Below are 14,712 nucleotides of genomic sequence, written 5' to 3'. Positions count from 1 at the left end.
GTGTGTGTTAAGTGTGCCAGACGTGTGTGTCAGGTGAGCCAGGTGTGCGTGTGTGCGTTAGGTGTGCCAGGCGTGCGTGTGTCAGGTGTGTGTCTGGCTCCCCATCCTCACAACTCCCCCCCACACACAGTGACCCCGAGTTTGGAGCCAGACCCCCACAAGGTGTCTTGCTGCCTGGCCTAGCCCCAGGGCTCCTGTGTGGCCCTGACTCCGGGCCCGACGCCAGGGTGAGGGCCGGGACTGGCGGGTGTGTTGACATTCCACGTCAGTGTTAGTGCGCGGGGGGGGGGGGGGGGGGGGGCGGCCTCAACTCGCACGTGTCCCTGGGCTGGGCCGGGGGCGGAGCTGCCGGGGGGGCCATGAAGTCCCCGGCCTGGGAGGGCACCAGGCGGCGCTAGCGGCCCCCCCCCCACACACTGCGCGGCCCGGCGGCTCCCGGGCAGGCTCCACGCTGACCATGCTGCCGCGCCCCCTGGCCGCCCTCCTGCTGGTGCTGCTGGGGCGCGGGGCGCGGGGGGAGAGCGGCGGGGACACCCCGCCCCGCGCGCCGCAGCTGGAGACCCTGGTGAGGGAGCGGAGCGGGGCGCTGGGCTCGTGTCTGAGCCCGCGGGGGGCGGGGAGAGACGGGGGGGACCCCGGGGCCGGAGCTGTGACCCCCCCCACTTTGCTCTCGCCCCGCAGGTGGCGCCCCCCGAGGACTGCGCGGCGCGCTCGGCGCTGGGGGACACGGTGCAGATCCACTACACGGTAAGGGGGGGTGCGGGGGGAGCCGCAGGACACGTCAGCACGGGGGGGCGGCTCCTCCCTCCCGGGGCGGGGCCGGCCACGGGAGGGCGCCGCCGAGCTCCACACGTGGCCGTGCCCGGGGTCCCGGGGCGGGGGGCGGGATGTGACTGAGCCCCCCCCCCGCCCCCCGGCTGGGGCAGGGGAAGTGAACCACCCCCGTCTCCAGGACATGGCGGAGGGGGTTGGCGGGAGTGCCCCTGTGTCTTGGCGGGGGGGGGTAGGTGGGTGGGAACGGGACCGTGCACAGTCTCTTGTGGGGGGGAGGACATTGCCCCCGTGTCTTTGGGGCGTGGGGATGGCAGGGGGACAGTGCCCCTGGGTCTTGGAGGGGGGAAACGGGACAGTGCCCCTGTGTCTGGGGGGGGACGGACGGGACAGTGCCCCTGTATTGGTGGGGGGGGGTTCTGCAAGTTGTGCCCCCTTCCCAGGAGCGGCAGAAGGCAGAACTCCAGCCCTTCTGCCACCTTTGCCACGTCTGCATCCCGCCCTGCGGTGCCCGCTCGTCCCCGCTGCCCCCCAGGGAGGCCTAGGGATGGTGCCGGTGTCTCCGGGGCAGGGCCCTTTGTGTGCGTCAGGGGTTCAGCAGCCTCCCCGCCACAGGGCCCTGTGCCTGGGTGCCCGGGCTGGGGGCTACCCGCGTGTGTCAATGTCCCCCCGCAGGGCAGCCTGGAGGATGGGCGGATCATCGACACCTCGCTCTCGCGGGACCCCCTGCAGGTGGAGCTGGGTAAAAGACAAGTGATCCCTGGTACGTTCGCCTGGGCCCCGATGGGCCTCCAGAGATCTGGGCTCTGTTCCTGCCTTTGCCATCGACTCCGTGCGTGCCCTTGGCCAAGTCACTTAAACTCTTTGGGCCTTTTCCCCCACCTGCGAGAAGCCATGCCCGGCTCCCGCCCTTTGCCATGTCTGCACAGAGCCGGAGCTCCTCGGGCCGGGACTTTGTCTCCATTTGTGCCGATGCAGCACCTGACGTGACAGGCCCCCTCCCCCTCTCAGTCAGGGCCTGTGCAGCGGTGGGGGCCCCCTGATCTTGGTTCGGTCCTGTGCAGTGATTTCCCCCCCCCCGATCTTGGTGGGGCCTGTGCAGTGCCCAGCAAGATGGGGGCCCCTGCTCTCAGTCAGGGCATGTACAGCACCCGGCGCGCCAGGGGCCTCTAGGCACTACTGGCATACTAATTGCAGTGGAAGGTGCAGGAGTCTCTTCTGGCTGGTTTCTGTTGGCAGGATCCGGTGCCCCATGGGCCCCCTGCACTGATCCGATCCAGCTGCCCCCTGGAACGCACTGACATGTTCCCCTGCCTGGCCACTCTGCAGCCATGCAGTGAGTCTGTGAAGGGGCCACTGGCCCTTGCTCTGGTGTTTGCATGACAGAATCTCTCTCCCCCCACCCAAGTCCAGCCCTTGTCGACGTTCAGCAGGGTCTGGGGGTGGCTGGGGGGGAGTATTGGGAATTCCCCAACTTGGCCCGGGCTCCGATTGGGAGGCTTCTCTTGTTACCCGGCGGAATGATCAGAACCTTCCAGACCCTTGGCTCCCACTTCCCTGGCACTCCGGCCTGCACTGTCACTGGCTCATTGTTGCAGCTTTCGGTGGCTTAACCCCTGGTGCCGTGAGCCTGCCGGAGCTCAGCGGGGTCGGGGGCTCGGAAGGGAGGCCTCCTGGGATAGGGGGTGGGAAGATGAGCGATCCCAAAGTGGCCCTGTCATCCAGGAGGGTGGGAAGCCTTTCAGAGAATCCCCCTGATCTGTCTGTTCTTCTGTGGTTTTTCCCTCCTCCCAGGCTTGGAGCAAAGCTTGCTAGACATGTGCGTTGGGTAAGTGAGGCCCTGGCTTGCTAGCAAGAGTGGTGTGGCTGGGGAGAGGCATCCTGGGTCAGTGCTCTCCGCCAAAGCAATAGACAAGATGGGGATCCTCGGCACTCCCCTTCTGCTCCCGGTATGGGCTTCCCATGGGGCTGGATCAGCAGAGTGGGCAGGGGGCTGGAGACACAAACATGGTAAAAATCAGGTCAGAGCCTAGGCGGGGGGCCCAGCTCTTTGCTGCATCTGCATTTTTCTCTCCAGGAAGCTGGGCCTGGGGCCTGGCTGTTGGTGTGTGCTCATCTCCTGGAGCAGGAAAGGGCTCTCTGCCTGCCCTCTGGGCTGGGCTGCCCGCTGGGGGCAGGGGCAAGGAGCTCCCTTCATGCGGACTGGGTTTCTGCAGCCAGGTGCACCTGGCTGGGATTTAGCCACAGGCCTGCAAGCACTTGGAGATGAGCATTCGGCTCTGACACTAGACCACCCAGGGCTGGACCGGGTCAGGGGCTGGATGTGAAACCTCGCAGGAAGCTGCTCTCAGTCACTGAGCCAGTGCCCCCCAACCACCTGCTGCTGGACGTGCTGCCTTGGAGAGGAGGCCCGAACGCGTTCTGTTTATTCAAACACCTCCAGGCCCATCTCCTCAGACATGGGCTGGTACCCTCAGCATCCTGCCCACCGCTCAGCTCTGTCGGTTACGTTCTACCCATGCCCAATTTCCGTTTGATGCGGCATTAGGCACTTCTGGTCCTGTGCTGTGGTCGCACTTCCCTGCTGGATGGGATGCTTTGGGCAGGGGATGCTGCGTGCAAACGGCAGGGCTGTGGCTATGCTGCCAAAGGGCAGAAGGTTGGGCCCTCGCTCTGATGTGCCTCTCCCTCTGCCTGGCAGGGAGAAGCGGAGGGTGATCATCCCGCCTCAGCTGGCTTATGGCAAGCGAGGATCCCCGCCTACTGTCCCAGGTAACTGCCGCCTCCTTGTCTACCCAGCCTCGCTGGACATGGGAACTTCCTTCATCGGCCTGAGTCTCAGAGCCATGCCCTGGTGTCGTGTCCCCCCACCCCCCCTCCAGGGCAGAGAGCACTAGGCTGCTGTTAGGTCCCCCCAGCCCTCTGGTTACCCAGCAACACCTGCTACAGATTCTGCTCCCTGGTGAATTCAGTGCCAGGCTGACGGACAGCCCCGGAGCTGGACCTTGTGCCCCACACGACCCGCCAAGGAGCGAGGGAGCTTCGCCCTGTAGCCCCTTCAGTCCTTGGCCTGCCTGGAGAGGCTGCCGGAGCTGACGTGGCAGGGCTGGGACTCCCCAGAGCTGCAGCTGCCTCTGGTTTGCTCTGGGTGGGGCAGCGTGTGGGTGCCCTGCTCCGGGGGAGCAGCGCTGTCTGGTGCCCTCCCAGAAGCTTGGGCACTGACCACATGCCCTGTGCCAGGACCACTCCCACCTCTGCCATGTGTGTGGGAGAGCCCAGCTCAGCTGTGCCCCCTCTCTCCCCAGCCGACGCCGTGCTGCAGTTCGACGTGGAGCTGGTTGGCCTCTCCCAGGCCAGCTACTGGCAGAAGCTGGCGAATGACGTGCTGCCCCTGCTCTGCATCGGGCTGATCCCGGCTCTGCTGGGCCTGATTGGCTACCACCTCTACCACAAGGCCAGCAGCTCCCGGGGGGCCAAGAAGAGGCTCAAGGAGGAGAAGAGAAACAAGGCCAAAAAGAAATAAACCTCCCCTCCCCACAGTGTCAGCACCTGCTCTGTGGCTGCTTTTGTCAGGGTCCCTGGGGAAGAGGGTGTGGGGGAAGCCCTTTGGTCCCCTCCTGAAGGGGGGGCTGGAGCAGCAGGACCAGCTTGAACCCTGCAGGGCCAAGCCAGCTCCCAGGACTTAGACAGGGCAGGAGAGTGAAGGCATCCTGCTCACAGTGGCCACCTGCCTGCCCTTTCCCAGGATCAGGCAATCCCAGGGCTGTGCTTCCCTGGGGCAGGGCCTGGCCTGGAGGCTGCAGAGCTGCACCAGGGTTACCAGCCTGGCTTGGCAACGCTGGGGTAGAGCCATGTGCCTGGATGGCCCTCGGCTCCCCTACACTTCCCTGTCAGGCGTCACCACTACGATCAGTTCAACCCTTTAATGGCAGCTTCCTATGGGCATGGAGTTTCCCCAGCAAGTGGGACAGCACCGCTGGGGAAGCGCTCGCCGCTCCTCACGGCCGACTCTCCCAGCTGCACGCACCAGGCACGAGCTGCCACCGCTCGCAGAGCGCAGTTCCCAGCATGGCCTGGGCTGGGCAGGTGGGCGGCTCACAGGATGTGTGGCACCTCATGGGCAGCCTCAATGACATTGTGAAGGGGCCGTTTGCAGTGGGCTTTGCCAGCGGGGCCCAGGCGCACGGGGCTTGGGGGCTGAGGATGAGCAGTGGATTGAGCTGGCTGAGCACCTCATCGCTCACCGAGATCCCAGTCCAGGTATTGCTTGAGGAGCAGGCGCAGCTTCTGGTTCTCCTGGCGCAGTGCTGCCTTCTCCCGCTCCAGAGACAGCTGCTCCAGCTTCACCTTGTTGTACCTTTGCCAGAAGTGCTCCAGGCCCAGGTAGTCCTGCATCAGCTGCAGTTGGAAAGGGCAGAGGGGAGTTGGGGGGGGGGGCAGTACTGGTTTGGGGGAAGCTCCCACAATACACCCCATCTAGTTCTGCTTGTCCCCTCAATTAAAGAGTGCACGGTTCTCAGCAACCTTCTCCCCAGCCACCCGGTGTGGCACACGCTCTCCACCAGCTATGCCAGCCTGCCCTTGGTGCCCCCAGCATCTGGGCCCCCGCCCTCCCTTTCAGCACCCTGATGGGGAGGGAGGGGCTCCAGGACCAGGCCAAATACTTTCACCCCTTACCCGGGCCAGCTGCTCCCCAGGCTTCTCCAGGGAGATTTGCTCCACCTCCTCCTGCTCCTCCCTGCTCAGCGAGGAGGCGTAGAATGGCAGCACCTTCTCCTCCTCGGTCTCCAGCTTCCGACACATCTCAGCCAGCCTCAGGGTGAGAGCTCTGCCTGTGGGGCAAGCGATGCCTTAGCGGGGCCGGTTGGGGACAGCTCGGCGAGCAGTGGAGAATGGCTGCGTGCTCTGGACACCAGGAAGGGACGCTTTTCCTGGAGGATGCTGGACTGTGTTGACAACCCAAAGGGATGGCAGGAGAAGTGTTTCCCTGGGGCCAGGAAGGGACAATGGGTTTGGGGGAAGCGAGTCTCCCATGAGCCGGGGCCGCAGGGCTGGGACTTGTCTGCTGTCTGTCCTGGACAGGGGCAGCTGTGAGCTGCATTTGGCCAGTGCTACTCCAGGTATGCATGGGAGGGCAGGACAGAGGCCCCCTCCTGCAGGGTTAAGGGAACTCCGGCCTTTACCTTTTCTATGATGCCCCTTAGCTTCTTCAGGGCAGTGCTGCTCTCCAGAGTGAGCTTGGCCAGGTTGCTCCTGGCCTTGGCCCTGGTCTGGTTCATCTGGCTCTTGAGCTTCTGCAGCTGCTTGAGCACGACCTCCTTCTCCTCTCGCACGTGCCGGTTCTGCTCCTCGGCCTCCCGCATGTGTGCCGTGATCTTGCCCTTCAGGATGCCAATGGAGTCCTGGCAGGGAAATGGTGCCCAGAGCAGTCAGTGAGGAGCTCAGCACACAGGGAATCCCATGACCCTCCAAGAAGGCCTGTTCCCTACAGCCAGGGCTTGGGGTGGGGCAGCCTCACTGACCTGAATTTTCAGCAGCTTCTTCATCTGCATCTCAATCTCCTTGGAGCTCTTCTCATCCTTCAGCTTGAGGGCCTCAAATGCAATCTTCCGGTCCTCTGTTGCCTCGGTGTAGTTCTTCAGCGCTTGCTGGAACCGCTTCCACAGCTCCTCCACTGTGCCCTCCAGCTGCACACGCAGATAGTGCTTCTCCTCTAGGTTCTGTGGGGAGACATATGTTAGCTCTTCAGCCACCCTGAGCCACCTGACTCCCCAGGCCAGCCATGCCTGCAGAGCCCACCCCAAGGGCAGGAACCCAAACCTCAGGAGGGGAGCTCCCTGCCTTTGGTCCCACTGAGACTGGGCAGCAGCCCCTAAGCTGGCAGTGGGAAGGACCTTGTGGTAGAGATGGACTCTTGCCCATACCCTGTGCCTTAGCAAGGCCTGCACACATAAGAGTGTGAAGAGGAGGGGCTCCTCACCAGAGTCAGCCACGAGCTGCTGGCTAAAGAACCAGAGGAAGGCTGGTGTCACCAAACCCCTCCCCTGCCCCAGGCTGGCATGGAGCAGCCTCAGCCCAGACCTTGTTCTTGACGTCGTCCCTGGTGCTCTGGAAGTCCAGCTTGGCCTCGTACTCGCTCTCACTGAAGTTCTGCTCCAGGGCCAGCAGCACGTCCTGCAGGTAGCGGCTCTCCTTGTCATGGTGCTCGATGATCATCCTCCTGGGGAAGCCGCAGGTGAGCCGCCAGGGCTGAGCCAGCATGGCACGCGGAGGGGAAGGGAGAGCAGCTGATAGTCCTTGGAGCTGATGGCTACGCAGAGAGCTTTGGGGAGCTGCTCTACAGTGGGGCTGCAGTTGGGGCTCAGCACAAGAGCCTCGTGGCCAGGGATGAGGGCTCATGGCTCTGGGGCACCATCAAGCTGCCTCCCCATCTCTGTGTTTATCACCTGCCTGCCTGTGTCCTCCCCCAAAGCAGGCAATCCTTCCCCCTGCCCCAGTACCTTTCTGTCTCAAACTCCTTCTTCAGGGCCTCCAGCTCAGTGTTGTAATCTTCATCCAGGTACCCGAGGCGGCACCGCTGGAGCTGCAGCAACTGGTCGATGTTGTGCAGGTGGCTGCACAGGGCATGAGTGTACTGCGCCTCTGCCTCAGACAGGTCCCTGGCCAGCGACTGTACGGACGACAGAGAACGCTTGGGCACTGCAGCGCCGGCCCCAGAGCCTCTGAGTGCAGCAGTGCAGAGCCTCTGAGTGCAGCTTCCCTGGCCCCAGCAAGCTCAGCGGTAGCAAGGGCTGCAGGGTGCATGGAACCCTGGTTTGAGGGTGTTTGCCCTCCTGCAGCACTTCCTCCCCTGGGGGGGGCATTGCTAGCCACTCTTCCAGCCCCGTTCATGGGCCCACAGAGCTACACCCCCCTCCCAGCTCATCCAGCTGGGACCCCCGCTGCTTACTCGGATGACGCTGTCCTTGCAGTCCACCACCCGCTCAAAGGTCTGGCTCAGGATCTCGATGTCCTTGCGCAGTTCTCTGGCCTTGACTTCCCGCAGCACTGTGCGCCATTGCAGGTTGATTTTATTCATGTTGAGGGTGCTGTTATGCTCCTCCTTCGCCAGCTTGTCCTGCGGGGTGGGTCACAAGGTTACAGGGGCTGGGTGGGAGCACAGGCCAACCACCTACAGGAGTGCTTCTCTAACTTTTCTACTGGTGACCCCTTTCACAGAGCAGTCCTCCGCGTGTAACTCCCCCTTATAAATAAAAACCCTTTTCTATAGATTTAACACCAGTATAAATGCTGGAGGCAAAGGGGGGTTTGGGGTAGAGGCTGACAGCTCACGACCCCCCATGTAATAATCTCGTGACCCCCTGAGGGGTCCCGACCTCCAGTTTGAGAACCCCTGACCTACAGGTATATAACTAGCTCAAGCGGAACCTGCAGGCCAAAGCGCTGGGCAAGCTCCAGAGACTTCGCCATCTCCCAGCAGCGTGCGACAGAAACTCTGAGATAGCGCGACTGGGTCTGCGTTACGAGGGGAGAGCCCGGCTCACGCGGGAGAACGAGGCACCAGAGCGACAGCTCCCTTGAGCACTGGGGTCGGGGGGGGGGAGTGTTTCAGAAGCAAAATTGTAGGATTTTGATTTTTGGCCTCAAAGTCGACATTTTTCTGTCAAAGGCTCCCCCCCCCCCCCCGCCCCGGCCACTTTCCTGCCCAGCTCCAGGATCCAGCTCGGCGCCCAGGGGGCAATTGGCAGCTGGCATGAAGCCGGGATGAACGGCCGGGCCCTGGAGCGGGGTGGCCCCGCCTGCGCCCCGGGCCTCGCCTTCAGGAACTGGGTGAGCATGTCCTCCTTCTTCTTGCTCAGCTCCTCCTCCGCCAGCATCTTCTGCTGCATCAGCAGCAACTGCTCCTCCTCGCTCAGGGGGGCCGCCTTGCGCCCCTTCTTCGGCATGGCTGCTGGGCTGGGGGGGAGCCCGGTGAGATGCTGCCAAGGGGGGTGCCCCCCACACAGCACAGGACCCTCCCTCCCCCTGCAGATGGCCCCCTCCCCCCAGGGGCCCCCTCTCCCCTTGGTGCCCCCCATGACTCCCTGCTCCCAGGGGGCCCCTCCCCCCATGGCCCCCCTCCCCCCCCTTGGTGCCCCCCATGGCCCCCCTCCCCCCATAGCCCCCTTTCCCCTTGGTGCCCCCCACGGCCCCCTCCCCCCATAGTCCCCTCCCCCCATGGCCCCCTCCCCCCATAGCCCTCTTTCCCCTTGGTGCCCCCCACGGCCCCCTCCCCCCATGGCCCCCTCCCCCCATAGCCCCCTTTCCCCTTGGTGCCCCCCATGGCTCCCTGCTCCCAGGGGGCCCCTCCCCCCATGGCCCCCTCCCCCCCTTGGTGCCCCCCATGCCCCCTCCCCCCATAGCCCCCTTTCCCCTTGGTGCCCCCCACGGCCCCCTCCCCCCATAGTCCCCTCCCCCCATGGCCCCCTCCCCCCATAGCCCTCTTTCCCCTTGGTGCCCCCCACGGCCCCCTCCCCCCATGGCCCCCTCCCCCCATAGCCCCCTTTCCCCTTGGTGCCCCCCATGGCTCCCTGCTCCCAGGGGGCCCCTCCCCCCATGGCCCCCTCCCCCCCTTGGTGCCCCCCACGGCTCCCTGCCCCCATAGCCCCCTCCCCCCTTGGTGCCCCCCCAGGGCCCCCCTCCCCCCACAACCCCCTGCCCCCAGGGGCCCCCCTCCCCCCTTGGTGCCCCCCAGGGGCCCCTCCCCGCGGTACCTCTTGCTCCTCCCACCCTGCAGCAAGTCGCGTCCCCCCGTCTCCTAGCAACAGCCGCTTCCGTTGGACGGGGCGGCCCCTGAGGCACCGGCGCTGACGAGCGGCCGCTCTGGGGAAGAGGGAGGGCCCCGGGCGGGAGAGAGCGACCCCTGCGCCTGGAGGACCCGGCGGGCGCGGCGACTGCGGGGAGCGCAGGGGAGGGGTTATTGGGGGGGAGGGGATAGTGGGGGGGTGGGGGGTGGGGAAGGGGATAGTGGGGGGAAGGGTTAGTGGGGGGAGGGGGTTGGGGAAGGGGATAGTGGGGGGAGGGGTTTGGGGAAGGGGATAGTGGGGGAAGGGTTAGTGGGGGGAGGGGTTTGGGGAAGGGGATAGTGGGGGGAGGGGGTTGGGGAAGGGGTTCGTGGGGGAGGGGGTTGGGGAAGGGGGATAGTGGGGGAAGGGTTAGTGGGGGGAGGGGATAGTGGGGGAAGGGTTAGTGGGGGGGAGGGGGTTGGGGAAGGGGTTAGTGGGGGAAGGGTTAGTGGGGGAAGGGTTAGTGGGGGAAGGGTTAGTGGGGGGAGGGGGTTGGGGAAGGGGTTAGTGGGGGAAGGGTTAGTGGGGGAAGGGTTAGTGGGGGAAGGGTTAGTGGGGGTTGTGGGTTGGGGAAGGGGATTGCAGGGGAGGGGTTCGTGGGGGAGGGGTTGGGGAAGGGGATAGTGGGGGGAGGGGGTTGGGGAAGGGGTTCGTGGGGGAGGGGGTTGGGGAAGGGGATAGTGGGGGAAGGGTTAGTGGGGGGAGGGTTAGTGGGGGAGGGGGGGTTGGGGAAGGGGATTTCAGGGGAGCGGGGGGAGGGGGTTGGGGAAGGGGATAGTGGGGGGGAGGGGGTTGGGGAAGGGGATAGTGGGGGAAGGGTTAGTGGGGGGAGGGGTTTGGGGAAGGGGGATAGTGGGGGGAGGGGGTTGGGGAAGGGGGTTCGTGGGGGAGGGGGTTGGGGAAGGGGATAGTGGGGGAAGGGTTAGTGGGGGGTGGCGGGGGGGGGAAGGGGATTTCAGGGGAGCGGGGGGAGGGGGCTGGGGAAGGGGATTGCAGGGGAGAGGGAGCGGGAGAGGGAGGAGGAAACACTTCCCTGACCCCTTGCACATGCAGCCTGGCCCCCCTGGCTCCAGGCCCCTTTCCCACCTGTGGGCGTCCCTGCACCTTGCAAGCCCGCCCTCCCCCCTGGACACACACTGTCCTGTCCAGCCCCCCTGGACATCCCTCCCCCACCTGCCACTCCCCTCGCATGCTGCCAGCCTCTTCCTGTTTTTGGGTGGAGCCTGTTCCCATGGTGGCGCTGGGAGCCCTGTACCCAGCTCTGGGGTGTCAGCATCAGCTGCTGCTGGAACCAGCCCAGTGCCAAGCCTTGCAGAGCACAGCTCCACATCCCGGGCAACTGCCCGCTCCACCATGGGCACAGAGGGCTCCCGGCCAGGGCAGACGCCAGCAGGGGCCAAGGATCCAAAAATATCAGTAATGTCCAGTTCCAGAGCTCCCTAGTGGGAAGGAGCCTGGGCTAGCGAGTCAGAGCAGGGAGCCAGGACTCCTGGGTTCTCTTCCCATGCTTTGGTAGGGGAATGCTGCCCAGTGGTTAGAGCAGAGGATTCTGTACCCTGCTCTGGGAAGGGAGCTGTGTCTAGTGGTTAGAACAGGGGCAGGAAACCAGGACTCCTGGGTTCTACTCAAGGCTCGGCCATTGACTCACGATGTAACCTTGGCGGAGGCTCATCTCCTCTCTCAAGGGGGGATCAGCGTCTCCTCGCGCCCTACAGAGATGTCTGTAAGGGCCCCCCAGCTAGGGTGACCAGACAGCAAATGTGGAAAATTGGGATGGGGGTGGGGGGTAATAGGAGCCTATATAAGAAAAAAGACCCCAAAGTCAGGACTGTCCCTGTAAAATCGGGAGATCCGGTCACCCTACCCCTGGCCATATGCGCCTCTCCACCCCCACCCACTGCCCTGTCCCAAGCAAGTGGATGCTTTGGCATTGCAGGTGCTTGACAAAGGACAGGCAGTAGAAAGCACAGTGCCCATGCAGAATGGGGCGGGGGTGTCTCATAGTGTGTGTGTGGGGGGGGGATTCAGGGCCCAGGCTGTCCTGCAGCTGAGAGCCATGAAGCCCAGAGGGAGGCAGGTGGGTTTGAGGCCGAACAATACTGGTGGCTGTCGCTGGCTGGCCCTGCAAAGCACTAGGAACCCACTCAGCCCCTTCTGCGCTGAGCCCCCGGCAGGCAGGGCTGGAGCTGGCAAACCAGGTGTCAGGCTGTGACGATGTGACGCAGCAGGGAGGGGGAAGTGTTGACCTGGGAATGTGCCCTGGGGATGGGAGACCTGAGAGCCTGTCACCTGAGCCAGGAGGGGGAGGGGGAGGTGGTAGATACGCTAGAGGGGAGGGATAGGATACAGAAGGACCTAGACAAATTGGAGGATTGGGCCAAAAGAAATCTGATGAGGTTCAATAAGGATAAGTGCAGGGTCCTGCACTTAGGATGGAAGAATCCAATGCACCGCTACAGACTAGGGACCCGAATGGCTAGGCAGCAGTTCTGCGGAAAAGGACCTAGGGGTGACAGTGGACGAGAAGCTGGATATGAGTCAGCAGTGTGCCCTTGTTGCCAAGAAGGCCAATGGCATTTGTGGGATGTATAAGTAGGGGCATAGCGAGCAGATCGAGGACGTGATCGTTCCCCCTCTATTCGACATTGGTGAGCCTCATCTGGAGTACTGTATCCAGTTTTGGGCCCCACACTACAAGAAGGATGTGGATAAATTGGAGAGAGTCCAGGGAAGGGCAACAAAAATGATTAGGGGCCTGGAACACATGGCTTATGGAGGAGAGGCTGAGGGAGCTGGATTGTTTAGCCTGCAGAATGAGAAGAATGGAGGGGGATTTGATAGCTGCTTTCAACTACCTGAAAGGGGGTTCCAAAGAGGATGGCTCTAGACTGTTCTCAGGGGTGGCAGATGACAGAACGAGGAGTAATGGTCTCAAGTTGCAGTGGGGGAGGTTTAGATTGGATATTAGGAAAAACTTTTTCACTAAGAGGGTGGTGAAACACTGGAATGCGTTACCTAGGGAGGTGGTGGAATCTCCTTCCTTAGAAGTTTTTAAGGTTAGGCTTGACAAAGCCCTGGCTGGGATGATTTAACTGGGAATTGGTCCTGCTTCGAGCAGGGGGTTGGACTAGATGACCTTCAGGGGTCCCTTCCAACCCTGATATTCTATGATTCTATGATTCTATGATTCTACACCTCTGCCCAGAAAGAAAAGGAGGACTTGTGGCATCTTAGAGACTAACCAATTTATTTGAGCATAAGCTTTCGTGAGCTACAGCTCACTTCATCGGATGCATACTGTGGAAACCGATGAAGTGAGCTAGCTCACGAAAGCTTATGCTCAAATAAATTGGTTAGTCTCTAAGGTGCCACAAGTCCTCCTTTTCTTTTTGTGAATACAGACTAACACGGCTGTTACTCTGAAACCTCTGCCCAGGAATGTGAAGAGAGGCCGCAGAAGGGAACCTGCTGGGTGGGTTTAGTTTCAGTTTGGGGCTGGCTGGGACGTGGAGTGAAGGGCAGACGGGGTTGTCTGTCTCACTGCCCCCCAAAATGGTCCTGGCTGAGGGGTCCTGTTCTCTGCACCTACAAGCTCTGTGTTAGACCATGTTCCTGTCATCTAATAAACCTCTGTTTTACTGGCTGGCTGAGAGTCCCGTCTGACTGCAGAGTTGGGGGGCAGGACCCTCTGGCTGCCCCAGGACCCCGCCTGGGTGGACTCGCTGTGGGAAGCGCACAGAGGGTCAGAGGATGCTGAATGCTCCGAGGTCAGACCCAGGAAGGTGGAAGCTGTGTGAGCTTCGTGTCCTGAAGACAGGCTGCTCACAGAAAGGAGACTTCCCCAGAGTCCTGACTGGCTTCATGGGGAGCAGTTCCAGAGCATCGCCCAGGGACTCTGTGACACAGGCATTCCCCTGCCAGGCAGCGAGCAGCCTTGAGTTCAGACTGGCTGGCTCATGGGGGTAGGGAATGGGGCACAGGGTCACTCCTGACCCCAGCCCCAGATCAGGAGTGACCCAAAGTCGTCCCTGTCTGGGGTGCGGAATGGTTTTGGAGGGTCTTAAGTGAGTTCCCACTTCGTAGGCACCCGCGTCACAGTCAGATCCTTCATGGTTAGTCACCTTGTCCACTGCCCCGGTGTAAAAGTCAAGCTGGGGAGACCAGTACACTGGGGCGTGGGGCAGCTCTGCTCTTGGCCCCACACCCCATCAATTCCCCCCCTCCCCCCAGGCTGGCTTGGTTCCTTGGTACGGGGACACCTTGCCCCATGGGTGGGGTAACCATGTAAATACACCTGCCCGGGGTGGGGGGGAGCGGGGGAATTGGGGTTATTCTTTTACTATTGTTTTAATATGGGGTGGGTTTTTTGCAGCACTGTTGTCATGGTAACTGGCGTGGGTTTAATTATATGAAGAGAGGCCAAATCCTCTCCCTCCCTGCATCGTTTTATGCCCTCGCCTCACCTGCCCCCCTTCCCCTGTTTGGGGCAGGTCCAATCCAGTCCGTTACAGAGTCTGGGCCGGGAAGGGAAGAACCAAGAGCTGACCTGTCGTTGAGGTGAGGGGTACTTGGATCCCACATCGGGATCTAGGGCAGGATCCCATCTCCCCATAGCTCCCAGCCAGCTCGCCTCCCAGAACACAGGGGACTGGAGCCTGAGCTGCCCCCTCCCCTCCATGGCTGTGCATGGCAAGGGCTCGCTCTCCAGCGTATCCGCATTTCCTCCTGCTGGGAAAAGCAGCGCAGGAAGCAGGAGTCCTGGAATTTCTTAGCCATTCTGTGCAATCTCTGGACTTCCCCCAGCCCCACCCCCAGCTGCATGGCTCACTCATGCCTCCCCCTCCTTTTTCCACCTTAGGCGCTTGCCATCGGTCCCAGCCAAGGAGCGGGCCTCATGGAGGGAGGGGGCATTTGAGGACCAAATGGCCAGGACTGGCACAGGCAACTCCATCCTGATCCCTCCAGGGTCTGGCTTGGCCTGGGCACCAGCGCCTCCTGCTGGGAGAGGGCCTGCAGCCCCCGCCTCTTTCCTGCTGACCTGCTGGACACGGGGGACTTTGGGGTCTTCACAGGGGCCTCATCAGCCCCCGCCTCTTTCCTGCTGACCTATGTTACT

General features: G+C 62.8%; 2 protein-coding genes across 3 annotated transcripts; one reads left to right on the top strand and one right to left on the bottom strand.

The window, feature by feature from the left end:
• The first annotated feature begins 340 nt into the window (after positions 1 to 340).
• Positions 341 to 4,316, top strand: FKBP11 (FKBP prolyl isomerase 11). 2 transcript variants are annotated; one of them, XM_073318797.2, is made up of 6 exons: positions 341 to 565; positions 682 to 747; positions 1,447 to 1,534; positions 2,566 to 2,599; positions 3,473 to 3,543; positions 4,077 to 4,316. In XM_073318797.2, exons 1-6 carry the CDS (start codon positions 458 to 460, stop codon positions 4,292 to 4,294), a joined length of 585 nt encoding a protein of 194 aa, XP_073174898.1. In that variant the 5' UTR covers positions 341 to 457; the 3' UTR covers positions 4,295 to 4,316. The 2 variants fall into 2 exon arrangements, with proteins under 2 accessions (XP_073174898.1, XP_073174896.1); XM_073318795.2 differs by lacking the exons at positions 2,566 to 2,599; positions 3,473 to 3,543.
• A 465-nt stretch (positions 4,317 to 4,781) lies between these two features.
• On the bottom strand, positions 4,782 to 9,607 carry DRC2 (dynein regulatory complex subunit 2). Its single transcript, XM_078849506.1, is given in 11 exon segments — positions 4,782 to 4,920; positions 4,923 to 5,024; positions 5,026 to 5,169; positions 5,449 to 5,600; positions 5,954 to 6,173; positions 6,294 to 6,491; positions 6,853 to 6,991; positions 7,272 to 7,441; positions 7,721 to 7,888; positions 8,589 to 8,727; positions 9,525 to 9,607. Coding segments are annotated over 10 exon segments (1,476 nt in total). The 5' UTR covers positions 8,718 to 8,727; positions 9,525 to 9,607; the 3' UTR covers positions 4,782 to 4,866.
• Positions 9,608 to 14,712: the final 5,105 nt, after the last annotated feature.

The sequence above is a fragment of the Lepidochelys kempii genome, chromosome 20, assembly GCF_965140285.1.
Source record: "Lepidochelys kempii isolate rLepKem1 chromosome 20, rLepKem1.hap1, whole genome shotgun sequence".
Taxonomy (NCBI): Eukaryota; Metazoa; Chordata; order Testudines; family Cheloniidae; genus Lepidochelys; species Lepidochelys kempii.
This window is presented reverse-complemented; position numbering and strand designations above follow the sequence as displayed.

What these genes read in the sequence shown, in the direction of transcription:
- FKBP11 (XM_073318797.2), top strand. Translation starts at nt 458, where the DNA reads ATGCTGCCGCGCCCCCTGGCCGCCCTCCTGCTGGTGCTGCTGGGGCGC. An exon ending in CGCCGCAGCTGGAGACCCTG is followed by an intron (nt 566 to 681) that starts GTGAGGGAGCGG and finishes CTCGCCCCGCAG; the next exon opens with GTGGCGCCCCCCGAGGACTG. An exon ending in ATCCCCGCCTACTGTCCCAG is followed by an intron (nt 3,544 to 4,076) that starts GTAACTGCCGCC and finishes CTCTCTCCCCAG; the next exon opens with CCGACGCCGTGCTGCAGTTC.